The sequence below is a fragment of the Crocuta crocuta genome, unplaced genomic scaffold (genome assembly GCF_008692635.1).
Source record: "Crocuta crocuta isolate KB4526 unplaced genomic scaffold, BGI_CrCroc_1.0 scaffold7, whole genome shotgun sequence".
Lineage (NCBI taxonomy): Eukaryota > Metazoa > Chordata > Mammalia > Carnivora > Hyaenidae > Crocuta > Crocuta crocuta.
The window spans coordinates 9038884-9065865 of NW_027531904.1; the positions used below are offsets into that span (position 1 = coordinate 9038884).

General features: G+C 44.9%; 1 protein-coding gene across 1 annotated transcript in view; it reads left to right on the top strand.

The window, feature by feature from the left end:
- The window catches only part of ADAMTSL3 (ADAMTS like 3), a 292158-nt gene that overhangs the window by 86626 nt on the left and 178550 nt on the right, over positions 1–26982 (top strand). Inside the window, exons 9-11 of the mRNA XM_077774280.1 lie at positions 3620–3665; positions 11458–11694; positions 20208–20334. Coding sequence (XP_077630406.1) covers positions 3620–3665; positions 11458–11694; positions 20208–20334 — 410 coding nt within the window. The remainder of the gene's footprint in view (positions 1–3619; positions 3666–11457; positions 11695–20207; positions 20335–26982) is intronic.

Sequence of the window (26982 nt, forward strand, 5' to 3'; positions counted from 1 at the left end):
CATGCTTCTCAGTCTTTAAGACACTAGTGTTTGAGTCAATATATCATCAAATGCATGTAATAAATTATACTGCTATAAACTCCAGGGAAATTTTATTAATGTTTTTTAATGTACCCTCATGTGGAATCAACATATGTTTTTTATATATTCATAAATTTATGGCTTCAAAAATCTCCAATTTCAGAGTGTTATGAATGTTGTAACAGATAGAAAATACATAATTGTGGAATGATGTTCTTGAATTTTCATATACTCCTGATAACCATTAGCTCTTGCATATAATAATTAGAATGAAATTAAAAACTTGGAAGTAATACTTCTGTAGCTCCGTTGGTGCGAGCCAAAGGAATTATTTCCAGAATAAGCTGGCAGGTTCCTGCTTGGGGAATTAGGACTCCAGTGTCCTTAACTTTAAAATAACTTGCTCTCATTTTATGCCTGTTTCATAAAGTGGTCATTCATTTTCATACTAAATTGTAACCAAAGCATGCCACATCAATAGAGACCAGTCAGCGAGTTTACTGTGTGTTAGGTTGAAGTAGAGCGTTAAAAATGTTGGCCAGATGGTTGGGTTAAAAAAAAAAGTCTTAGTACTGATTTGTTAGGGGGATTGAGAGATAGCCTCCCCACATCTTTATATCCACATCCTGGTACCTAGTGCTTTCACAGTAAGAAGTTGTTGGAAAAGGAATGAACCCAGAATGGCACTTTATATTTTGGGAATTCACGAGGTAATATACCCAGTTTGCTGCTGTTGTAGTGAGATTTGTAGTGGATATACACTGATGTCTTACGTTTAGATTTCCAGGCTCACCAGTCAGGGTACAAGTTCGTGCCTCCTGGATGCTAGGCCTCTTATAATCAGGACAGTGAGGTGTGGACCATGACTTTACCATGTTTACGCAGCAGACCTGAGATGCAGTCATCAGCTGTTTTCACCTGATAGGTTCTTTCCTTTTAGTTTTAAACTTCTTCCAAAAGTAATTTTGTTTTTCATTTAAACGGCCGAAGTCAAACAGTTAGTAAAAACTACATCTGGAATAATTTTTCTAAAGTTCCAAAATGCTTTTCGAGACAATGCCATTCTTCCTAAGTTTTGACTTTTTTTTTTTTTGTATATCAGCATCTAGATCAATTCAGATGCTCTCTTAAAATGTATCTTTCCCATTTGCATGCTGTTTGGAAATGAGAGTTAAAAGCTCTATAGGGTTCCAAATCAGCATGGTTCAAAAGTTTTGGTTATCACTTCCCTAATCTATTAGCTGCTTTCTTCATTCGGGGCCTTTCCAAAATAAACAGAGTACTTTAAATTACCCTTTCACTTTTTCTGTAATTTATTTTCTTCTCTTCTCTGCACATAAAAAGCACAATGAAATAAGTTATGTAAGTACATGACCTTGTCCACTGGCATAGCTGTTGTCTCCCAGGAGAATGGCGTCACTTCCCCTTCACCAAGAGAGAGCCTTCTCCACCCTAATACCGGTTTCCCGCCAGCCTCCCAGGATGGTGTTGCTTGAGTATTTAAAGTTTGATGTAGCTTCTTTGAAAGTTTAATAAATTTCAGAGCCATATACCTATGACAGGACACACGAAAGGGGTATAGGAGGTGTTACAAAATACCACGACTGGATCAACCTATGCCCGTAACATCTGGGGATGTCCTCATCCCCAAAGTCATGACAATCGTATTAAAAAGGGGCAACTCATTGGATACCTTAGCTGAGGCAGCGATAATGCTTTTTTTTTCCCTCCCAGACTTCCTCCCATACCCCTTCTCACTTCCATCAGGGGTACACTCTGCAATTGCAACAGAAAGGAACGTGAGTATGGTGTGAGACAAAAGTGGGGAAGTGTGAGTTTGAGAACGATGGCAAAGAAAGGAAAAGTGAGAAGCAGGTTCAAAACACAGAAGACACAATAAAGTACAAAATAATCACTACGTGAAAAGCAAATGGGTCGGGTGGAGGATGGATTTGTCTAAACTCATAAAATTGTACACCGCCTTCCCAAAAGTGAATTTCACTGTATGTAAATTTAAAAAGTCTTGGGAAAAAGAGACAGCATAAATAACCATGAAAGGTAATGTTTGTACTACAATATGGGTATACTTAATGCTGAGTTGTATATCCAAAAATGATTAAGACGGTAAATTTATGTTATGTGGATATTATCACAATTAAGAAAATTTTAAATTCAAAACTATAAAAAGTGTAATGTTTGCATAATGGACTTTTATGTAGTTATTAAAAAGAATTTCTCCAAAGAATTAGTAGTAAAATGGGGGGAATGTTTGCTATATTAGATTAAAAGTAATACAAAGTTGAATTAGTAGTATGCTTTCACATCTGTAAGTAAATCATGCAGAAATACTGGATGATTAAAATGCCAAAATATCGAGAGTGTAAATCTTGGTGATGGGATTTGGAAAGATCGATTATCCGCCTTTATATTCCTTGGCATATTACTAGTTTTCACTTACTCTTTTTGTAATCAATAAAAACAGAATCATCAGCAGGTATGTGCCATGTATATTGCTGAAATAGATTATGAATCATTTCATATAGGCTCTTATTTAAACCATACCAGTAAAAAAAAGATCCACTTCATAAAAATTTCTGTTCTTCTAGGACTAAATATTTTAATACACTTGAAATAGTATCAATTGGCTTTTAACACAAGGTGATAAGTTAAGCCTGTGCTTAGCTTTCTTTGCTGCAAATCTGCCATTGAACTGACCAGGAATACAAAAGGTAAAAACACGTAATTGAAAAATGGGAAAGGTGCCTTCAGTGGATCAGATAACTTTAAGGAGTTAATATAAACTACTGAGCAGCGAACGCTGACTGAGGAAAGCTCCTGGCACAAGAAACATCTTGGATGTTTCAAACATCCAAGGAAAAAAATCTCAGAGAATGAGTGGCAAAGTTCTAGGGCCAGTGGCTGGAGGGGAGGAAGGGGTACGTGGCGATCATTTCTAGAGGATTCTCAAACCTGGATATGCCTCAGACCCCACAGTCCTGGTTTCCGAAGAAAGCCCCTGGGCCCTATTTCACAGCATCCATTTAGTAAGGCCCGTGGTTGAAATAAAATGTAGAGGCGTTGCCTCAAGCAGAAACCTGACAGAGGTCATCGTGTTGATTAGAGAAGGTCCCGGAATGCCCAGCCTCCCTGGGTCGCCTCAGTGAGTGAGGGACAGGGTACACAGATGCCGTCACCCGCAGCCTCTCCTCCTTCACAGGAAAACCCCAGAAATATGCATGCACATTACACATATTGGTTTCAGTGGTTATATGGAGAGCAGGGTAGAAACTGCATGTAAGTAATATCATTACATTAATTCAGCTAAAGAATTCACTCTCTATTTAAAGTGACACTTTCATGAGACATTTTGCCCTCCTGATTGCTGAAAGTTATTTCTTAGTATTTAAAGTCTGTATCTCTGAGGTAACATGAACAACAAAAGTTTTATCGGTATCACCTTGCATTTATCGGTCTTCCTTCCTCCCTTCCTTCCTTCCTCCCTTCCTTCCTCTCTATTTTTTCTCTTCTCTTCTTTTTTCTTTTGTGCTGCTTGCCACTTCTTTGAAATCATTTCTTTGTCTCCTCTTTTTTCCTCTAGGAACTGTGAAGGGCAGAATATTCGATACCAGACGTGCAGCAACCATGTAAGTTCTATAATAAAAATATATAATCCAGTAAAATAAGTTCACGTTTTAGGTTAGACCATTATACTGTGTACTATAAAGCTAGTGGCTTCTTGGTGCCCTTTGTGGAAAATTTAAATATTTTTTAATTGACAACAGATTTTTGTGTTTCTCGTACCTTCCATTTATACTACCTTTTGAGGCCATGCCAAATGTATAAACTTATTTGGTAAGTATTTAATAATTTCTGAATTCACCGAAACAATACCTAATACCTGTAAAATGCCTTCATTTTAGAGGAACTAATTTTAAATGCCCAGATCAAGGTGTTGCAGTTTGAGATTTCATTCTTGGGTGTGTGTGTGTGTGTGTGTGTGTGTGTGTGTGTGTGTGTGAGTGTGAGACTCTGCTCTTGCTAATTCCCAGAAAGCATCTTTCTTCAACACAAGTGTTAGGAGGGTGTAGGAGCGTTGGCTCATACACTGTGGACGTACAGTGTAATCTACTACGTATTAGGTACGATGGCGAGGACCTTGGTGCACTTGAGTGAAGACCCCCGTGCCCCCAGGGTCTCTAGCTGAGGCCCCTCTGGGAGGATCCTGCAGAACATTTCCCACCCTCTAGGCTGGGAAGAATTACACGTGTGGAAGGTGGTGACCAGCAGGGAAGACGGCAGTGTGAGTGAGTGCTCAGAGTTGGAGTCCTTAGATTTCATAAGAATATGGCATTAAGCGCCATGCTTGCTGTTGCCAACTCAAGAGTTTTTTGCCAAATTCCTTTCAGGGAGGTAAACAGAGTTGTGGCAGGTCCTTTACGGCTGTGGGGTTCGGGGCACCCCGCTGTCTCCGTGCGCTGGGGGCCGGCAGTCACGTGTGCTCAAGGCCTCCTGCAGACCAGGGCGGGGTCCGTGCAGCCCAGGCTGCTGGCGATCCTGCACAGGAGAGATTATGCAGTGTGTTCCCGGGGATACACACGGACACGTCACAAGGAGGTGGTGCGCCGTGAGTGATGTGACCGCATGAACTCAGGGCACAAAGATAGTCACCTCTTTTCTGGACTTGCTTCCTGCTTTATTCTTTTTTTACATTTATTTATTTATTTTGAGAGAGAGACAGTGAGAGCGCTAGCAGGGAAAGGACAGAGAGAGGGAGGGAGAGTCCCAAGCAGGTTCCGTGCTGTTGGCGAGGAGCCCGACAGTGGGCTCGATCCCGTGAACTGTGAGATCGTGACCGGAGATGCTCAACCGACTGAGTCACCCCGGTGCCCTGCTTCCTGCTTTACTAATTGGGGTTTAGAATCTCCCTTTTGAAATCACCACCTCTGTGTCACGCAGGAAGGGGACCGTCTGTGACCCACCTCCAGCGGAGAGGGAACCGGGCCCCCAGCACTGCCCCCAGCTTCTCGCTGTCATTCAGTGTCCCGGCGAAGACGGGCCATGCTGGTGCTACAGTCACTGGCTTCCCATGTCCCTGGAAATGGGGCCTACTACCCACTTTTCTGACGGAAGCTGCCTTTCGTGATTCCAAGATGAGGCACTCTTAGGGGGGAGATTTGCCTTGGGGTTCAGAGGTGCCCACACCTGCAGTCCTGGGGCCTACGAGCCTGTCCGATGGGGCCGCGAGATCTCCCATTCCCACCCCTCACCGTCTCCGTGATCAGGGAAGCCCGCTCCGCGGTGGAACAGAGGTCACTGCCGGGCACCTCCCGTTCCATCCCATCCCGGAGACGGCTCGTGCTTCTCTTCCTCCTTGTGTGAAGCCTCGGAACCACAGAGTCGGTCGGTCATCTGTGTCGCCAGCTTTCTAACTCTTAGCCAAAATCACTAATAATAATAATAATAATCGATCACACGTATTAAGTACTTCCTAAGTATTACGCTAAGTGCCTGACCACGAACAAACCCGTGATAGTCCTCAGAGGATCTCTACAAAGCAGGTATTACTTTTATTTCCATTCTTACACAGGAGGAGACTTAGGCAGGCTGCCCAAGGTCACAGAGCTGAATTAAACCCCCAGGCTCCCAGTGCCAGCCTTATCCACTCTGCTACGCCAGCCTGTCTCTTGGGAAAGGGGCCTGAAAGGTCTTGAGCTTTGTTAGGTGATGAGAAGACACTATAGATAGTAGTGTAAGACATGACTGCTTCTCCCGACCCACACGCACATGACTGGCAGGCGGAGTTGCCAGAACGTTCTACTTTCAGACATAGAAGCTGCAGGACAGACCTAAATATTCACAGTTGGCAAGGGACAGATCAGGGAAGGGCAGAGAAGGGATGACAAGAAGCAGCTGAGCCACGTCATGGAAACGAAGCCCTCCATGGCCTTGGGCTTTCCACTCCAGTGGCCCAGGGCGTCCGCGGCACAGGGGAGGACCCGGCTTGATGCGGACAGACCCCGACAGCCACGGTCCTGACCTGTGCCCACCTCAGTAGAAGATACCTGAGAAAAACAGACTCCAGGCTCTCAAGGAAAGACCAAATGTCCTTTTGTTATGAAGTGTGGATGCGTTAGGGATACACGTCAGAGGGCTTAGAGGGACTGATTCCACTCCCAGTGTGCGGGAACGGGAGACACGGCCAGGGAAGAAAGACCATACTGCTCTCCCCGAAAGATCGGGCTGTGGCTCCGCGGCTCTCTCTGGCTTCATTCTGACAGGGAACATGGGGCTTTGGGCTGAAGGCCTGTAGGATTAGGGGAGCATCCCGTAATCCCAGCTAACTCCCATCTTCCGAGAGAACCCTCCAGTCGTGCTCACCAAAGACCCTCACAGCCAGGGCCAGGCCCCTGAGGCCCCGGGAAAGAATTTTCCTTATCAGGCATAGCCCAGAGCCAGTGGAGACTTTCCAAGGGAAGTCATGCACGTCAGCAATGACTTCTAAAACTTGACTTTAACGACTCATTTTTTATACCAGGGTTTACGGTACCAAAGACAAGGCTGGAAGGGAGCAAAGGGAAGAAAATATCTTTAAAAACGAGTATATCATAATTGGCTAGGAGTGGTTTTGCAAGCATGAGCACATTTTTCTGTGGGCACAGAGGGAGGGACAGTTAACTCTGCACAGTGGGGTCCCTGGTGGCTTTCTAGAAGAGGCGACATTTGATGCGACCCTTGAGCGACTCTTCATACCATGGGTCCTATGGGTGGCTAATTCCTGGCAGTTTCCCCTGAGAGGTGTTCTTTACTTTCCATTGTGGCTGCTCCTACCCAAGTCCATCGGCCGTCACACCGGTTCTCCTAAAATGTCGTGTTTTCTGTGACAGCCCCCTCTGTGAATCCATATTGCTTTTAATTCCCCTCACTTGCTTTCAGGGACCTCCGGAAATTGGTTAGACTTATCCATTTTGAGCTCGCAACTTCCACCCTTTCTGGACAAGACTATTCCCGGTCCCTCATAGCTACTAAATTCATTTCTGCGGTTTCTCTGTCGCTTTCGTTGTTTCCTGTATGTTGTCCCATTCGCATCACGCCATCCCTTAAATCTCATCTGAAATATCATTTTTGCATGATGCGTCATTTGCTAACTGTGGCTTCTTACAATGGCCCCTCGCTGTAATTTTTTTTTGTGCTGGAAATTTTGGCATTGGTTATATAACAGCATCCCAAAAGTTAACTCCTAGTACAGCATGGTTATGAAGACTAAATAAAATTTTAAAATTTGCTTACAACAGAAATCGCATTTCCCCCAAGTCCCTACTCACTGGTTATCTGGGAAGAATGACCTAAATACATAATCCAGATTAAAGCTTGGTTCAGTCCTATTGTATAAATCATCCCCTAGGTAATGGTCTCTCTCTTTTGCATAAAAATGCTGTGTGTATTAAGTAATCTTCCTATCTTGGCATTTCTCCCTCAGTTGTCCATGAGAATGGTTTACGTAATCTCATGGAGGGACAAGAGATCTGTCTTCAGGATGGTCCTTAAGTGGGTAATGTTTGTTACCTGTGTGTCTTCCTTCCTCGCCTCCTCCCTCTTTCCCTCCTAATCTCTGTCCTTCTCCTCCTCCTTTTCCTTCTCTGTGCTTTTCAGGCTGCCTGCCTACTCCTGGTCAAGTCAAGTCTTCCCAATGTAGCGTCTCTTCTTTACTTATTAATTCTACTCAGTCAGTTTTTTGTTTAACACTTGGACAATTTTATCTCCTTCACTGCAAAGCCGTACTTATGAATCTATAAGTACAAACAATGGATCAGTGTATTTCAAGTATGAGGGTGCTACATCTTCAGTAAGATAACACACTCTTTAAATGACAGCAGTGGGTTATACTGTTTTAGGTTCTCCACAGCATGTAACGGATGCAAAACCTGTAAAGTAGGCTTAATACACATGTTATCTTAACTGATATGAAGAAACGCTTCTTAGGGAAATCCCTAAGAATGTTTAGCATTCAAGCTTCCTAACTGTTACCTTAACTACCGAAAACACAAGAATCCCTAGATTGTCTTGCACCAGGACGGGGGACCCAGCTGAAGCCGACCAGACAGGCTTAGTGTTGACACTGGAAGAATGCCAAGTAAAAGGAAGCATTTAATGTAAATCATCAATGTCCCCCAAGATTACCAGAAAGCAGTATCATATAATGGAATGCTTGTTACGTTGGGAATCAGTCTTGGCTGAGTCATAGTCTAGCTGTGGGTCTTTGGGCTAGTGGCTGAAGACTTCTTAGATCACAGTTTTCTCCATTTATAAAATGAGGGTAATGACAATTCTGACCCACCTCCATCAAAGGTCGGTAGGAAAGAAAGAACATCGAATGATCCCTGGTAAACTAGAGACCGTTATCCAGAAACAAAGGTGTTTTCATCAGGATCATCATTTCCCAGGAACAGAAGCCCACTCTAATTAGCACGAGAAAAATGGGATTGATTCACTGGGTGGAGGTGTGGAAATTTAATGGAATTTGGGCATCAGCACACCTTGAGAGCCTGGACCCAAGAACCGGAAAGTGAGAAACCCAGGTTATATACACCTATTGAAATACATGGCTTATCAGCCTGCCTTCTTTCATGTCTGATATATTCTTCTTTGCTGCAGGACCTGGCTTGCTTCACTTCAGTAGGCATCTCAGGAAAGAGACAGTTAGCCCAGCCCCACAGCGATGGGAGTCCTCAGCTCTGGCCCTTCCGTGACAGTTCCAAATCCCAGGGAAAAGCGACCTGGCCGGGAGTGGGTGTTTGCCTCTGATAATCAGCTGTGGCCAAGGAGACTGGGTCCCCTGTCTAAACCTGGTCACTCTTTCAGCAAGGACTAAGTGTAGGCCACCATCTTCGGCTGTCTGTTAATTAAGCCTTGTTAATTTTGTGAAACTTTATTGGTTTATGGAATTGAAGACAGTCAGGAGTCAGATAGCAAGAAATTTCAGTCCCTAAAGCACGCTTGCCGCGTCCATGAGCCTAATGCAAGGGTCATCGTTTTCACTCTGCTCTCTTACACTCTTCGGCTTGGATTTCAAAGAGTCAGATATAGAGAAAACGGACCATGGTTGGGGAGAAGAGAGGCCATATAATTTTATCAACTGACGATCTTCCCTGGGGCCAGATGGACAACAGTCTACATTTCAAGACAGAAAGGTCAACTGCTTTCAGTCTTCAGTTTGACTCTCTCTTCCATCGGTGTGACCTGGGTTAAGGTTTAATCTTACTGAAACAGGAAAAATGTGGATACTCTACAGGATTTTGGAATGATTTGCAGCCAACTGATGCAACTAAGCCCAGGGGAAGCTTATTTATTATATTTTATTTATTTCCTACCTACTTCCAAAAGGGATTTGAAGCAGGTTATAAAGGCCAAAAGCATAAACACTGTAAGATGTAAAAGTCGAGTCGTTAAAAGGGGAGAAATGAAAGAAGTCATATTTTAAGCTTCTGCCTAATAATTTGTTAGTAGTTATTTGTAGAAAAAAATAAAGGTAGTTTCTACCTTATACTATATACTATCAAAGTAAATTCCAGATGTAATGAAGAGTTAAATATAATTGCTAAACTAGAAAGGAACTAGAAATGTGCATTTCAGCATTTATCTGTTCTTAGGCAGGGTGGGAAAAACATTTCTGAACTCATGAATGAGGGAAGAAGATTTACAAGGAAATATTAATAGAGCTGACTACTCAAAACGTAAAGTAACAAAGTTTCTTGCACCAGAACCAAAATCAAATGGGGAAAATATTTCCAGTGCAGATGATGGAGTCGATAACCTCACTATAAAGGTTGATAGTTTTATCTGTTAAAAAATAATAAAAAGGTACACATTCCAATAGATAAATGAAGGAAAGAAAACAAGAAATGTTTGAAGAATTAATACAAAAGGCAAATATACATGAAAGCTATCAGACCTAAATAATGAGAGGAAATGCAAATTCAAACAATGAAATGCTATTGAACACTGATGATTGGAAAATGTTTAGAAAATTATAATATCCAACCTGAGAAAAGAGACAGAGAAAAAGGGAATTTACAGATCCTGGTGATAATAGGGAGGGAAATTCCTGGCGGGCAATTTGGCAATATTTTGTAAAGCTCATGAAACACACCCTTTTTCTCAGAAATTTTATTTCCAGAAGTTTGTTTCTGGGGAATCATCAAGGATTTGTGTAAAGATTTAGGTACAAGAATCTTTGTTCTTTATTCTTTTTTTTTTTCATAGAAACTTTAGCAAAGTTTTTATAAAGACCACTGATACTTTTGTAACAAGAAAAATATATAAAATAATATATTGACTTTCTGTATCTGTTCTTTTTTAATTGGAAGTTGGTGTAGGATTAATTAATTGCCATCAATTGGGAAGTTTATGCTTAACTTTGAAGAGTGAAGTAACATTTGGTCAGCCAGCATCTGGCTTTGGAAATATCAGTGGGAGGGATTAGTAATTAAGTAAAAAGATTTCTGAGTCATCAAGACTTGCACAAACACTTTTTACTATTATTATGAGAGCTCCCTGGAGCATTTGCTTAGAATTTCCTTGCTGTTGTTATAGACAGAAATTGAAAAGGCTGCATTTAACTTCCCATCCCAGATCCAGTGGAAGGCAGGTACCGGGTTCTAGTGAAGACCAGTGGCTTCCCACCCCCGACCCTCCCCCGCAAAAAAGGAAAGAAAGGCACATTAATTAAACAACAATCACAAAAGCAGAAACAAAGACACAAACACAAATTCTCACAAAACACAATGCTTTGGGGCCAGTTAAAGTAAGGGCAAGTAATCCTTCACATTGAAATGGTTCTTGGAGGAACAAATACTAACTAACGTTCCCTATAAAGACCTTGAGTCACCCGGAAGAATTGAAAGCATTGGGGCGCCTGGGTGGCTTAGTCGGTTAGGCGTCCGACTTTCGCTTAGGTCATGATCTCGCGGTTCGTGGGTTCGAGCCCCGCGTCGGGCTCTGTGCTGACTGCCAGCTCAGAGCCTGGAGCCTGTTTCAGTCTGTGACTCCCTCTCTCTCTGACCCTCCCCTGCTCACGCTCTCGCTCTCTCTCTCTCTCCTAGAAATAAATAAAACATTAAAAAATAATAATTTAAAAGCATTATGTGCCCCTTGTTTCAAAAAGAAGACAACTGTGTAACGCATTTGGAAACTTATACCCAAGATGGTTAAAATAGAGCAAAATTTGGCATTCAAATATGATGGGCTCTAATTATTTGGGGGAAAATACCTGGGTGGAAGAGCGATGAGAATAAATTTTGTCTCCATCATCACGCAGCTCCCAGTAGAATTCCGCGGCTGTAGATTCGGTCTGGTCTCCTGAGACTTGTGACCCTGTTCAGCTCCCTGTTGGCTCGGCCCCTGGGTGATGTGCACGTGGCCTTTCTTCTCTGCTTCCAGGACTGCCCTCCTGACGCAGAGGACTTCAGAGCCCAGCAGTGCTCCGCCTACAATGACGTCCAGTATCAGGGGCGTTACTATGAATGGCTCCCGCGATATAACGATCCCGCTGCCCCATGTGCACTCAAGTGTCACGCGCGGGGACAGAACTTGGTAGTGGAGCTGGCACCCAAGGTACTGGATGGAACTCGCTGCAACACGGACTCCCTGGACATGTGTATCAGCGGTGTTTGTCAGGTAAGCCCCGCCTGCTTCCGGGGTGGGCCACGTCCACTCGCAATGCAGAGGCTCTTTTTCCTTCTTCTGTTCATGCAGATGAGAAACTCTCTCTGATAATTTTCATGTAAAAACTATTTTAGAGAGGATGACTCGCCTTTAAGTTATGTGATATTTAATGAAAAGAGTGTAGACTTTGTCCACATAGAATCAAAAGACTGCAGTACATCTCATCGTATGACTTCTTTAGGTCAGTGGTTTTTCCAACTTGAAAATCCATTCGGGAGCACCTGAGGAACTTGTTAAAACACAGGGTGCTGGGCGCCCGCCCAGAGTTCCTGAGCCAGTAGGTCTGGGCTGGAGCCTGATAATTTGCATCTCTAGCAAGTTCACGGGGAGATGCTGATGTGCTGGTCCAGGGGTCCTCTGTGGAGATCCATTACTTTGGAAGGGTAACATCTGTAGGTTCTTTGAGCCTTTTAACTCACTGATTTCTTAAAATTAATTTATTGGTTGGGTCCTTGGGAGCATGATTTATTTCCTGAAAATTTAGCATGAACGCGTTCCGACAGACTCTCCTCCTGCTCAGATTCCACCCTTCTGCCTTTTGTGCTGCTTTTTTATTCTGCCAAAGGAGAAAGCTCTTACGCATGCCGTCCCTACCCCTTCTACCTATGCTCCCGGCTACTCTTACTATCTTCCTGGTATCAGCTTCGTGTCACTTCCTTGAGATGTCCTCTGGGATTACTCTGCCTAATCAGCCGTCCTTGTCTATTTTAATACCTTTTAACTGCACTGATACTACTTCATAATTACATTATTTATTTGTGTGACAGTTTGATCACGACATTCTTCCACACCAGAATGTAAGTTCTTTGAGGACAGGAATCATATGTATCTTGCTTTCTGCCATGCCCCGGAGTGCCTGCCCTGTCTGGCCCCATAGAGGGTCCTCAGCAAAAACTGGCTTAATGAATGAGTCTTATCCACTTGCAGAGGTAGAGGGTATTCAGATATCTTGGTGTCTCTTTCATTTCTCTTTCAATTTCCCAATCCTGCATTTCTAGCTCAGTTTGAAGTCCATTTTGGGAGATTCCAGATTCCTTCAACTCAGATGCCCCCTTCTCTGCTCGAGATGAACTAGTATTGTTTTTCTCAGACCTACTAGTTATTCTAACCACTGTTCCTACTCATTTCTCTTTCTGGTACCGCATTTCTCCACCTTACCTTCTGGAATTCATATTTTAGTTAATGTATTTGCTCACATGTGTTCTCTGTGCTGCTACCTGTATCAGATATCTCACATTTTACTGCTTTTTCCCCTTTCACTTTTTTTATTCCAAAACTAGATGAGGCAATCTCTCTACCTTTCTCTCCTACTCTTGAATCGTCTTATTTGATGCTTGCTGTTGACTCATCTTCCCAAAGGCCAAGGCTTACTACCTCATTTCTTCTATTTTATCTGCCGTTAATAGTTTCTCTTTATAACCTCCAGTTCACTCTTGCGCTCTTCCTCTAAATGCTAATAGAAGCTAATCACTTGTCAGCAGAATTCTGCTTTTTCATTTTCCAAGTTTTTGACAATGAATATGTGTTGCTTTCATAATTAAAAAGAATTGTTACTAAAAGTAATTTGGTTTGATCTGAAGAATACTCTGGACAAGGTAATGTTTTGACATTGAGGTCTTGAAAAGTTGAGCGGTAGTTATGTAAACCAAGATGAGAAAGGGAATCACAAGCAGAGTGAATAGCACTGGTGGAGAGATGTAATAGTAGATATATTTAAGGAGCGGTGACTCATTCTGTAGAGTTGAGGTGGAAAACACCTGTGCGATAGTGCTAAAAGTTGAGGTTACAGGTGTAGGTGGAAACCAGTCATTAACATTCTGAAAGTTACAGTAGGAGTCAGTGAAGAATCTTAGAAGGAGTAGCTCAGTTGGGATTGTCTTCAGAAAGATCACTCAAGTGGCAACATGGTAGATTATTTGGAGAGGACAGGGTCTGGCCAAACAACAGGAGGTCAAGTGTGGGATAACCAGAGCCTGGGGTAATGCAGAGGGGGCGCTGAATGGAGAAGGGATGACAAATTATAGAGATGAATGAAGAAGACTGGATGTGTTGTTGAATGTCGGGAATGAGAGGGAAGCTCAGCACGATGTCTGGATTTCCGACATGATGGTTAAGTAGATGGTGAGGCCATTCTTCAAGACAGAAAATATTGGGCGAGGACCAAGTGTATGGGGAAAAGATGGTGAGTTTGAAGTGCCTGTGAATATCAAAGTTGATATATGAATTTAGAGCTTAGGAGAGAATTCTCAATGAGAAACAGATCTGGGAATCGTCACAGGGTTAAAGCGTATGTATGTATGTATTGGAGTCTGAATAAGAGAAGCAGGTTTCCAACGACAGAGTCCTGGCCCCCCCATTTTAGGAGCAAGCTTTGGAAGGGGTACGCTTGATGGGGCAGAGCTTCTTTACAAGTTATGGGTGGGTGAGTGTTTAAGAAGAAAAGTTAGCGGTGTCCAATACGTCAGAGAAATCAAGAGGGATGAGGACAGAAACATGCTTACTTCACTTGGGCCAAACAAATACCACTGGTGACCTCAGCGTGGGCCATCTCAGTGTCACGGCTGGAGTGAACACTCGTGGCAGGATGTGTTCATTTCCTGTGGCCGCTCACCCTCTCTGAGCCTTGGTCTTGGTATGTAAAAAGGCGGTAGCATTCTCGATGGAGGTCCTGTTTTAACCTCGTTCCTTCACAAACGCGTTCCCGGAGCCCAGCCCAGTAACAGTCCCGCAGGAGGCCTGCCGTCAGTGCTGGCCGCCGTTCCCTTGCCTCCCCCTTGGGCTCACGGACCACAGCCCCCTCTTCATATTCATCGTCTCAGGTGCCTAGCTTGCTCCAGTAATTTCCAAGGCTTGAAGGGAGTGCAGGAGAAATGTGGTTTTCAACACCGAATTAGTTCATCTGAAAAGCGTGCTTCCTTTCATGGTTTTGTGACGCTGATGGGTAAGGCGATTCTTTGGGCAGTAACGGGTGATACCCCGGGTGCCGAAAGCGGAGTGCTCTTTCTGCGAGGCTGTTTGGGAGAAAAGGATTGTATGCAGTCTCCTCAGAAGTGACTGAGACCCTCTCAGGAGAATCCAGAGCTTTCCTTCAACAGGATAAAGTTCACATAAGTTCCCATTATTGTATAACGTGGCCGTGGCCGTCAGTGATCACTGGGACCAGAGAGAACAAACTGTGCGATTCTCACCGTTTGCCTTAGGATGCGCGGACCGAGCCCTGATGTTTCCTTGGCACAGACTACAAATAACCTTCGCAAGGGTGTTTACGGCATGTTCGTTTAAATGAGCACATCACTGTGCTCCTGGGAACAGCCTTTTGTGAATCTGAGGGCCGCAAACAGCAGGAGACAACTATACTCCCTGAATGAAATTGCTTCCGCTTTGCAGGTCTGACTTTTATGAGAAACAGGACCTGGTTCCGACCAGCCTGACTTCTCATCATTCATTATTGAAGCTTATTGAATTCGCTGACTGCTGGGCCAATGAAGAGACCACTTTGTAGTTATCATAGAATTAATAGCAACTAACATTCACTGGGTTCTTAGGAGGTGTCAGAAGCCGTCCAAAGCCCTTTGCTGTGACAGCTCCTCACACGTGTGAGGTGGGTACTGTCCTTACCCCCACTTGATTAGTAAGGAGACTGGATGGAAGAAGGCTCAGGAATTTTTCCCAGGTTGCATGGCTAGAAATTGGGATAGCTGGAATTTGAACCCACACACCTAATTCCAGAATCTGTTTCCTCAATCATTGCGCTACACTGATGAAATTTGCACTTTTTGTATTGCACAAAGTGTAGCTGAAGTTTGTAACTGGAAATAAGGTGTGGTTCTGGTAAAGGACGGCCAGTCCCATAAGGGGGTCATGTGCAGACAGACTCCGGTATCTCTGTACTCTCCAAGACAGAAGGTACTCGGGTGGAGTCATGCTGAGCACGGGAGCTGCTGAGGCCTGGAGAGCTGCTCCTTGCGAAGGGCACACCTACATATAAACACGCCAGAATCTGTTCGTCAACAGAAGCCAGAAATCTGGATTTAAAAATTTTTTTTAATGTTTTTATTTATTTTTGAGAGAGAGCAAGAAAGAGTGAGAGCAGGGAAGGGGCAGAGAGACAGGGAGACACAGAACCTGAAGCAGCTCCAGGCTCTGAGCTGTCAGCACAGAGCCCGACGCGGGGCTCGAACCCACGAACTGTGAAACCATGACCTGAGCTGAAGTCAGACACTCAACCATCTGAGCCACCCAGGTGCCCCTAGAAATCTGGATTTTAATGTGAAATGTCCTGTTGGAAATAATAGCTTGCTGTTAATGACCTTCCTGTGTCCATTGATGGTTAAACTGGGCTCTTTACAACACTGGCATGATGAAAGCCGCCCAAGCTCAGTGGCTTCAAACAGTGAAAGATGACCTCTTGCCAATGCTGCTTGTCCAACAGAGGGTGCGCAGGGGTCTCTGCTCTTTGAGCGTCTCAGTGGTGAGACTGAGGGAGGCTCTATTAGAACACGGCTTACATAATAACTACGGTATGAGCAGGGCGAACGTGTGACTCGCTCCCTGACCCTCAGAGCTTCCTGTCCAAGTGACACCAGCACTTAGACTCCTGTCTCATTGGCCCAGGACAGTCAAGAAGTTCACTCACCTTCTAGGGGGTGGGGAAGTATGGTGTCTCCATGGGCTGAAGGAGAAGTCCCATGATTTAGAATATCGCTGATGACTACCATAGCGCCATACACTCTGGTTTTCTAGGCAGGAAGCTAGACAGTTTTCTAAGGTAGGATCCAGTTTTCGGGGATCTCAAATGGAAACTGACTCAAAAAATCGGCTCTTGGAAGTATAAATTAGACTTTACCTAAAAAGCTTCAGATGTGGCTTCCTGTGCAGTGATGTCACTTATTCAAATACTATCTTCTTTGATCTGGTTAGGAAATCGAATGCAGAAGCTGTGAAATAATCCTTAGCCGAAGTGATGATTTATGTAGGAGTATCACTCCCCGGAAGTGTGGCTCATATATTTTAAAATATTTGTTTAAATCAGATGTCTTGTGTAACTTGCCTCATTAACTGCACCGTGGGGTATGAATCTTGTCTCGTTAAATTATACCCCATGGTGCCTGGCTACAGAAAAGTTGGTTATTTAATAGATGTTAATTTATTGTTATGTTTTCTCCATTAGTGGTTTTTAAATCATTACGATTAGGGGTCTTGACTTCAGGAGATATCACCGAGGTTGAAAACACCTCAGGCAATTTTTCAAAAGTAGCTTATTAGTGGTTCGGATGAGATCTGAGAGCCCAAATTCAGGAGTGCCTCACTTTCAAGGGCAGTTCTGACTTATACCCCATGAATTGCAAGGCAACCAGACTTTCTTTTCAGATATTGTTTTTTTTTTTTTTTTCTGTGATGCTTTCACATGCTTTTTTTGGCTGGAAGATTTGGATGAACCGTAACTTGAAACAAAATTCTGACACGAATGTAAGTGCTCAGGGAGGTACTTTCTTGCTTCAAATCTTACAAGGCCCTAAACACTCTTCAAAACAAGCCCATCCTAGCTCCTAAACCCCCACCCTTTCTGGATGACCAAATAGAGAGTGATGCTCATTCTCATGAAATGCAAAGTACTCGGGGACCTGAATTGTGAGGCCAGAGCTTGGCTCGGAAACAGAGTTTCTATAACTTAATGGCAGAATTACTCCCCTTGGAGAAAGTTGTGTGAACGCAAGTTACTCACTGATTGAATCCCAACCATGCGAGTGTGTTTCCAAAGTCAATCACTCTTAATTTGTTCCACATGTACTTGTAAATAGTAACATAATTGCCTTTGTGACTCGGTCCTTTGTGGTCCATCTGCTGCTGTAAGGATGAGGAAGGTGTTAAAATTCGGTATCAGCTGACCTGAGTCCTCAGGCCATCCCTGACTCTGTTTACTAGCTGTGTGACACCCAAAGGTCAGGGAACCTCAGGAACAGACTCCTTATTTGGAAAACAGAGACCTGATGTCACCCATGTCATCAGGTTGCTGTGAAGATGTAATGCAATAATATGTGTACAGTGCTCGGTATGACGCCAGACTCGTGGTAGGCATTCGATAAAAGTCAACTATTATTATCCATATTTCATTCTTAGCTTTATAAAGTCATATAATCAGGATGGAAGGATCTCAAAACTCTTTGGATTTAGCTGTTCCTCAGACACTTTAGTCCCCGCTCTAGCTTTCCCGTCCACAAGTGCCCTGCCTGGCTCCCAGGTGAATACCTGCTGTTGGACAACTTAGGCTTTTCAAACGTTCTGATATTGAAGTAAACTTAGGCTTAAGCCTGGAGCTTTCACCGTTTGGAAATACGAAGAACAGACCTAAGCCCTTGCCTCATGACAGCCCTTTGTGAATTTAAAAATATCTTTAATCCTGGGCTTTTCCTTAAACTTCCTTGGAACTTTTCCTACGTCTCCCTGAAACTTTTTTATTTGATCTTTCTCCTTCCCTTCAGCACCGAAATTTTGGAAGGAATCGTCTATAGATGTGGTTTCAACTCCCTCCAGTTTTATTTTGTCTTCAACACCTTGGATACAGTGTCTGATTCAGCAGCTCCCCGCGCTGAAGCGGAGGGGCCGTGCCCAGGAGTCAAAACAAAATGAAAAACAGAAATGATAGAAGGCGGCCTTTTTTATTGAGCCCTGTGTAATGTTCTAATCCCTGTGCTAAGAGTTTGTATGTACGTTTTCTCATTGTATCCTTACCAGACCCTATGTGAAGTATGTATTATCATCTGTATATTACTACTCATTAATTTTTTCTTTTTAAGAGAGAGAGAGGGAGGGACAGAGAGAGAGGGAGAGAGAGCGATTCCCAAGCAGACTCCACATTCAGCACAGAGCCTGACATGGGGCTCGATCCCATGACTCTGGGATCATGACCTGAGCAGAAATCAAAAGTTGGACATTCTAATGACTGAACCACCCAGACACCCCTATTATCTGTATTTTACTCTTGATGAAAATAGGTTCCCTGAGAGTTTGAATTGTTGAGCATTCCACATCTTTTTTTAATTTTTTTTAAATGTTTTTAAAATTTTATTTCTGAGAGAGAAAGAGAGAGACACAGCGTGAGCAGGGGAGGGTCAGAGAGAGAGGGAGACACAGAATCTGAAACAGCCTCCAGGCTCTGAGTTAGCCGTCAGCACAGAGCCCGACACGGGGCTCGAACCCTTGAACCGCGAGATCATGACCTGAGCCAAAGTCGGATACTTAACTGATTGAGCCATCCAGGCGTCCCAAGCATCCCACATCTTGAAAGTGTTGGTGGGGCGGGAAGGGAGCCATCTGCTTCTAGGTCCCCTGCCCATAAACATCAGATATAGAAATACAAATAAAGTTGAGTGGGTATAGGGAGGGGAGAGATAAACTCTCTCACTAGTTAATATTAGTGGGCACATATTATATGGAAGATATATTTATAAAATAAAAAGAAATGTGGCATAGCCCTTCTCCTCATATATGGAAGCTCACAATCTGGCAAATCCGCACACATGCACGCACACACAAATTACTCACAAAAATAATAAGTCACAAAGGACTAAAAGGTAGGCATATGCAGTGAGACATCTTCCATCATTCCTTTCTTGCATTTAAAAATGGCTTATAGGGGTGCCTGGGTGGCTCACTCGGGTAAGCCTCTGACATCAGGTCAGGTCACGATCTCACGATTGGTGAGTTCAACCCCCCACATCGGGCTCTGTGCTGACAGCTCAGAGCCTGGAGCTGCTTCAGATTCTGTGTCTCCCTCTCTCTCCGCCCCTCCCCCTGCTCGTGCTCTGTCTCTGTCTCTCTCAAAACTAAATGTTGAAATAAATAAAAACGTTTTATAAAGATACCTATGTAGAGATAACAGCAGAGGAAGACACACAGGGTGTAGGTATAAATAACGATAAACAGAAGGAGATGTAAAGATACACAATAGAGAGAGATGGGTAAGTATAGAGGTTGAGATAATGTGGAGATGGAGATAAGAACAGAGGAAAAAAGTTTAAAGCATTTAACTCAGAAGGATACATGTGGACTTCAGGGTAGGAGTCGTTTTGGAGAGAAAACCACCAGAGTAGGGGTCAGAGGAGAGAGGGCAGGGGTGGGGAGAGCCGGGGCAGTGGAAACAGTGTCTGTAGTGTTCCGTTCACTTTATGTACAGAAAAATCTGGAACTATAAAAAATAAATTAAAAAACAAATAATGTACAGGGAGGGGCAGCTTCACTTCATTAGATCGGGGCCTGGCCTGAGACCCCCCCCCTCTCTCTACCACCCGCCCCCAAGCTAGATCTTGCAAGGCGTTAGGTCATTCATAGTCTGCAAACTCTGTCCTCATGGAAGGGAGCCCCCTCCTGAATCGAAGGGAGCTCCCCGCTGGGGGACGCTTCTGGAAGTCTCTAGAGCTGCGTGCCCCCGTTCTCAGGCTCCTGTCTCCCGCTTCTGTCCGCAGGCGGTGGGCTGCGACCGGCACCTGGGGAGCGGAGCCAGGCAGGACAGCTGCGGCGTGTGCGCCGGCAACGGCTCCACCTGCAGGCTCGTGCGGGGACAGTCCAAGGCGCACGTCTCTCCGGAGAAAAGTAGGTCTGCACCCCCACCCCCCCCATGCCACCCGGTGCCGGAGTAACATTGCCCCTCGCTGAGCTTTTTCGTTGGAGAGCCCTCGGTCAGATTTCTTCCACAGCGTGCCTGTCACCTCCTGGGTTCCGTTAATTTTTCTAAGACCACTGGCTTCTTTGAATCCTTATCGATACAGGTGTGTGTGTTTTTTTAAGGTTTGTAAAGCCTGAAGTAGTAATTTTTTATTTGCCTCCCTTGATTGCTAACAAGGCAGAAAACGTTGCCTTGCATTTCTTCCCATCTTTCAATACCTTCTCACCTTTCAATGAACCACGAAAGTCACCTGCTTATTTGTCCCTTTGGATATTGATCTTTTCCGCGTTTGGATGTTGAGCTTTTCCCCACTGCTGTGAGCTTTTGTTACATCGCGAATGTTAACCATTTGCCTCTTCTATTTTATTTTACTCTTAATGTTCAATTTTTTGGGGATACCTGTTTTAAATATTGGCCTCCGTCTGTCACTTGGGTTTCAATATTGTTTGTGTTTATAGGATCAATGGTTTCTAAGTTTTATAACCTCAGAAATTTTCAACTTTTTATTTCAGCAATATCTGCTCTTGTAATCCTGTGACGTGGGGGGCGTTAAACATTTTGGGTAAGGGGCCAGGGCTCTGCAGGGCGTCTGTTCTCTGTCCCAGCATGAGCACCCCGTTGCAGCCCCCAAGGCCGGCGCCTAAGCACAGGGCGTGGCTGTGTGCCAATAAAGCTTCATGTGCAGCGTGTCCGTTCAAGCTAGACTTGCTGTAGAAGCAGCCGCAGGAACTGGGGAGAAGCGAGAAGTACCCCAAGACCCAAAGGCAACCATGGCAGCTAGCGCAGGGACAGGAAAGGGCCAGGGGCTGAGCGGCCTGTCACCTGTTACTGACTGCAGGAGCTGGGGAAGCCAGTGCCTTGAAGGAGGTGTGGCTGGCGACCCACACCGCCCCTTAGCACACATCCCGGCGGAAAAGAGGTTCGGCCAGAGCAAGTGAGCGCTTTGAGGGCAGAGGCCACTCTTCTGATGCCAGAGAAATGCTAACGTCCGACTGCTGGGCTGGCGTGTCCTTAGGGACCTCAGCCCTGACCATGTGAGCAAAGACCCTTCCCAAAATACCGTGTGCAAGAGTTGCTGTCATCCTGGACATCCCTGTCGTGGGTGCTATTATCGTAGGTTTCCTGCATCTGGTTACACGTGGGAAAGCAGACCCTCTGGAGGGGACCTTGCTGAAGTCTGGGGGCGCCCGCCCACTCCGCTGTGACTGTTTCGGAGGCTGCGGTGATATCCTCCTCTCGGATCCTGCCGGGGGGTGTTCTTCCCCCTTTGGCACCCAGGTGGTGGCCAGACGTCCACCCAGACCCAGGGCCACGCCCATCACCTCCCAGAGCCTTCCTTCCAGAGCATCTGCTCACTGTTCTGTTCCCTCAGTGCAGTTTCCTTTCTTCGCTGGTTTCTACAAGCACCTTTATGTTTCAAAACCTTTTTTTTTAATGTTTATTTTTGAGAGAGACAGAGCATGAACAGGGGAGTGGCAGAAAGCGAGGGAGACACAGAATCTGAAGTAGGCTTCAGGCTCTGAGCTGTCAACACAGAGCCCGGCGTGGGGCTTGAACCCACAGACCATGAGATCATGACCTGAAACAAAATCAAGAGTTGGACACTCAACTGACTGAGCCACCCAGGCGCCCCTCAAAACCTTCTTTTATAATTACAGTCTATATGTCCTAGTGACATTGCTCTTTGGTAAAAAGGCTTGCTTTTCAAGACTTTGAGTGCACATTAGACATTCATAACAAAGCAGCACACTCTGGTTTTGAAGCTTTCCTTTTTTCCACTTTTAAGGTAAATACATACATGTTTTTATTTTCTTTTCTGACCAAAAAAATAACTAGACTTGTTATAAATTCAGGAGATTAAGTGTAATCTGTATGGTATTTAAGCAATATCTAAACAGCTAAAAGAAATATATAAACATATATCCAAATATACAGAAAAGGAAATGAAAATGGAGTCAAAATGGTTTATAAAAAATTAAACTAAAAAGAGGGGAAACATACAAGGTATACAGAAATTTTAATTAATTAATTAATTAAAGATTATTTATTTTGAGAGAGAGAGAGAGAGAGAGAGAATCCGAAGCAGGCTCTCTGCCTGCAGCATGGAGCCTAAGGTGGGGCTTGAACTCACAAACCGTGAAATCCTAACCTGAGCCAAAATTAAGAGTTGGACACTGAACCTACTGAGCCATCCAGGTGCCCCCAAGGCATACAGAAATTAACAGAACAAAGAGGCCTTATTTACAAAGAAAGGCAGCAGGCTGAGTTTGATCCCCAGGTTATAATTTGCGAACCACTGCCTTAAAAGGAAAACACCTATTCCCGTGTGTTTCTGCCAGCACCTCTATGGTCTGTTCTCCACCTGTAAAATCTTCTGGTCATTTGACTTTATTCTGATATAATTTTATGACACAGGGATTTTACTTGTTCTCTCCACACGGGGAGAACTCCGTTGGAGGGGGGAGGGGGAGGTGTTCCGGGTGTAGGAAACCCAAAGTGGGTGCCATGGCACTGCACGGCGGCCCGGGCGTTCTTGAGAAGCTGTTCACGTGTAGCTGTTCCACTGGACGGGGTGAAGGATGAGACGGCTGGCACTCGGGGCGATCACAGGGGCCTCTGTCGTGGCGCTGTACACATCAGGTTAGTAGAGTCACTCCAGCAAGTTGGGTAGAGGAGTGACATGGTTAGATTGTGTGTTAGTAAAACAATCCTGGCGGCCTGTGGAGGCTGGACTCCCTGTGAGGTGAGCCTAAAGGCAAGGGCTCCGTATGGGAAGTTTTTGTAAGTAGAGGGTGTTGCCTTAGTCCGGGGAAGTGTGGTGGGAGACAGACCCGAGAGACCTTTAGGATGTGGAGCTTGCAGAGTCTGATAATCCATGGAATGGAGATGCAAGAGAAAAGAAGAGAGGGAGATGCCAGCTACCCACTTGAGCAGAAGGGTGGATGTGCTTGCTCTTCACTTGGGTGAGGGATTCCTGAAGAGGAGTCATGTACCACTAGTAAGGGCTCGCCTCCTCGGATCTTCCTTCTCTTGGGAAATTTGCCCCCATAAGTATTAAATATGTCAGAACCTTTCTGATACTTTCAAAGATATGTTGTTTATGTTTTGTTTAGAGTTAAAGGATTTATCTGGAATACGCCAATCCAGGGGTGCCCGGATGGCTCAGTTGGTTGGGCATCCATCTTTGGCTCAGGTCATGATCTCGTGGTTCATGTGTTCAAGCCCCATTTCCAGCTCTGTGCTGACAGTTCAGAGCCTGGAGCTGCTTCAGATTCTGTATCTCCTTCTCCTTCTGCCACTCTTNAAAAACATTAAAAAAGGAAATACTCCAGTCCATTGTTAGCTGATAGCAAAATCCCCTTATTGATGGTAAACTAAATTAGGTAAGTCCACCCACAGAGAGTGTGTAGAATATATCCTGAGGCTAAGAATAACATCCTGGGGAACACTGAGGTCAACGCATGTAGCCAGTAAAGAGCTTTAAAGGAATCTGAATGAGAGAAGATCAATAGAGTAGGTAAACGCAGGACTTAGCAAAAGCAGTATTGTGGGCGCCAAAGGACTGAGCATTTCCAAAAAGGAGGTAGCAGTCAACCATGTTAACCGCTGCTGTGACGCCAGCGGGAATAGGAATCCAACATGTGCTCTTTGGGAATTCAGAGGCCACCTGTGACCTTAGCAAGAGCGGTCTCAATGAATTTCAGCCGAAGCCAGAACCTGACTGCAGTGGGTGAGAAGTGAACAGAAGTGAAGAGAGATTATATAGATGGAAGGATTTGCCCAGGCAGAAGGAGGGTGCACCCCAGGCCATGTCAGGAGCCGAATAACCATATAGGCACAGCAGAGAACATGGACAGGAATTAGAAGTATCCTAGCATATGGCCTTTTTTTTTTCCGTATTGTTCATTAAGAGGTGAGGGTCAGCTGCGTAAGAGCGAGAGCTCTCAGACGTGAGAGTGTTCCCATCAAAGAAAGGAGGGGAAGGAACTCATCAAAGACCATAAAAAGCTAGAGGGATCGCTCTGAGGGCTCCCTGAGATGAGGAGCCATGAATTCGTAGAGGTTCTGATTGGTGGATGTCATGAAGGAGCTGGCTTTGAGTGGTGGCACCAGTGAGGAAGGCTTTCTCCTACAAACCATAGAAAACCCAACTTAAAATACAGGGTGGTCTGCAGTAGACAGCCAAGGTTGGAGAAGCCGTTCTACTTGTCTTTAAAGAACCAGACTCCTCTCTGTCTCCCTCATCATCCTTAGAGTATGGCTTTCCTCTCTGCCATTGCAAAGTCACCATTAGACATTCACACTCATCCACACCCAGACAATAAAGAAGGTAGTCCAAAAGCCACTCCTTGACTGTGGTACCCTTTGTTCAGGAAGGGAAGTCTTTCCCCGAGAGGTCTGCCTCCTTGCCCAGAACTGTGGCCTGCGCACACTGGCTTCTAAGGAGCTGGGAATCCACGGATACAGCCTTCTACCAATTCTGTTATTACTAATATTGATACAGTGCTTCAAAATGCCCAGAGTTCTCTTAATTCCACTACTCTCCTTATGTTATAGTTTTGATACTGTCAAACCCACTTCACAGATGAGGAGACAAAGGACCAGAGATGTTAAGGACCATCTCTCATAACTAATTATGAAATGCATTGTAGGGAAGTGGCTAGGAAGTTGGGCTCTGGGGTCAGACAGCCTGGGTTTAAATCCTGGGTTTGTTGCTTACTACTGTGTATTTTGGTTTTCTCATTTAAACTGGAAACAGCAATAGCCTTTGTAGAGGTGCTGTCAGGATTGAGTAAATCAGTCGTGCTGAGCATTCCAAATAGTGCCTGGCACCTGGAGAGTGTTCAGTAATTGCTGGCAGTGTTTTTATTAGAAATATGACTCATTTGGGTACCAAAAGATGTCACACCTCTTATGTACATTAAATGTAAATGTGAATATTTATAAATATTAACTGTAAATGTGAATATTTATAAACAGATGTCCAAGTCAACAATCAGTCCGTCTGGGTGTTGCTTTTAAGAGAGCTGCCGATGGGGGTGGAGGGGAACCTTGTCAGAAGTGTGGGGGAAGAGTCAACCGCAGGAGGCAGAGAGGAAAGATTCAGATCAGGGGGAGACCGTGAGGAGCCAGTCTGGACTGTGAAGAGTTAATCCAGGACGGCTTTTGGACGGGAAGATGGGAAGGGAGCAGGCGGTAGCTAAGGTGCTGGGGGAGCATCTAGAGGTAGCGCTGGCTTTAAAGACCCTGGAAGTCTCATCAGAAATAGACACCATCTTGTCAGGGCCCAAAAGAGCCTGGAAATCGTCATAATTCTAATTGAACCAGGGTAGATGCCGAGTGAAATCAGGTCAAGAAACCAGTCTTTCTGGGGACATGAGCCGGGGAGGCTCTGAAATGGGAAGGGAGGGATGGGGTACTGTTTCTCACTCTTGGTAAGGTAGAACATTCTCTCTGTCTCTCTCTCACATTGATTTCAGTTTGTGGATTATGGATCCCTTTGAGAATCATGGAAAGTTGTTGTGTATTTTTTCTCCAGGAAAATGCATGTGTAACCCCAACCCCCAAATTCGCCATTCTGATTTTTTTGAGGGGGGTGGTGTCTCAGACCCCTGTGCCAGTTCGGGACATTCCAGGTCAAAAGCCCCTAAAAATCTAAGCTTTTTAATTAATTTCTACAAAGAACGGGCAACCTGCGCCTGGGGACAGATGGCCCAGGACGCGGGCGGAGTGACGTGCTGAAGGAAGGGGCGTGGGGACGGCACCCGGCTCTGCGCGTTGTGCTTGGGCTTCGGGGAAAGTGAGCAGACGCATGCTGCTTCTCGTCCTTGATTTTTGTTACAGCCCCTTCAAGTCTGTTACTGCTCTGAACCTGGCCGGCTGAAGCTGTTCTTGGCCGGGGTTTTCCACGGGCCATATGGAAGCACTTCCCTATAATCATGCTTTGTGTGAAAGAAATGTGGGAAATGAAGCCATGTCTGTCCCCGGGTGTGCATCTCCGGGCCTGCGGCGTCCACGACGTTCCTCCGTCCTCTGCCTGCCAAGGAATCTGTCTTCCTTGGGACTCACAGCTGGGGGGGGCGGAGGGGGGCCCACATGGCCATTGGCACAGCCTCGCTCTGGACAGAGTGCTCAGGGTTGCTCGCAGGCTGTCATTTCCACCAGGCAGCGAGGCAGATTCAAGGTCTAAGCACCCGGAGCCAAGACTTTTGCTATGAGAAAAATCCGAAATTAATCCAGATCCAACACACACATTTCCTGTTCCGCGGGGCAAGGGGAGACGCTGAACTAACAATGGCACAGATAGCTTTGGAGGTTGGAACGGCGAAGTAGAGGCCACTCGGCCTTTAAAGAGAGAAAACTCTGGACACAGAGAAGCAGGCACATCTATTTAGAGTCTGGATTTGGACTCAGGAGACTGCGTTGTCGTGTTTTTAGGTTTGTCCACGATTTGGGTCTTGTCCACATCAGGGCACATGTGTAAAGGCAAATAAATAAGCTTAGCTTGTCCGGTCTGGGTTCTTTGTCCATTTTTACCTGGTGGCATCTAAGCCTCTTGACACAGGGATCTCCAA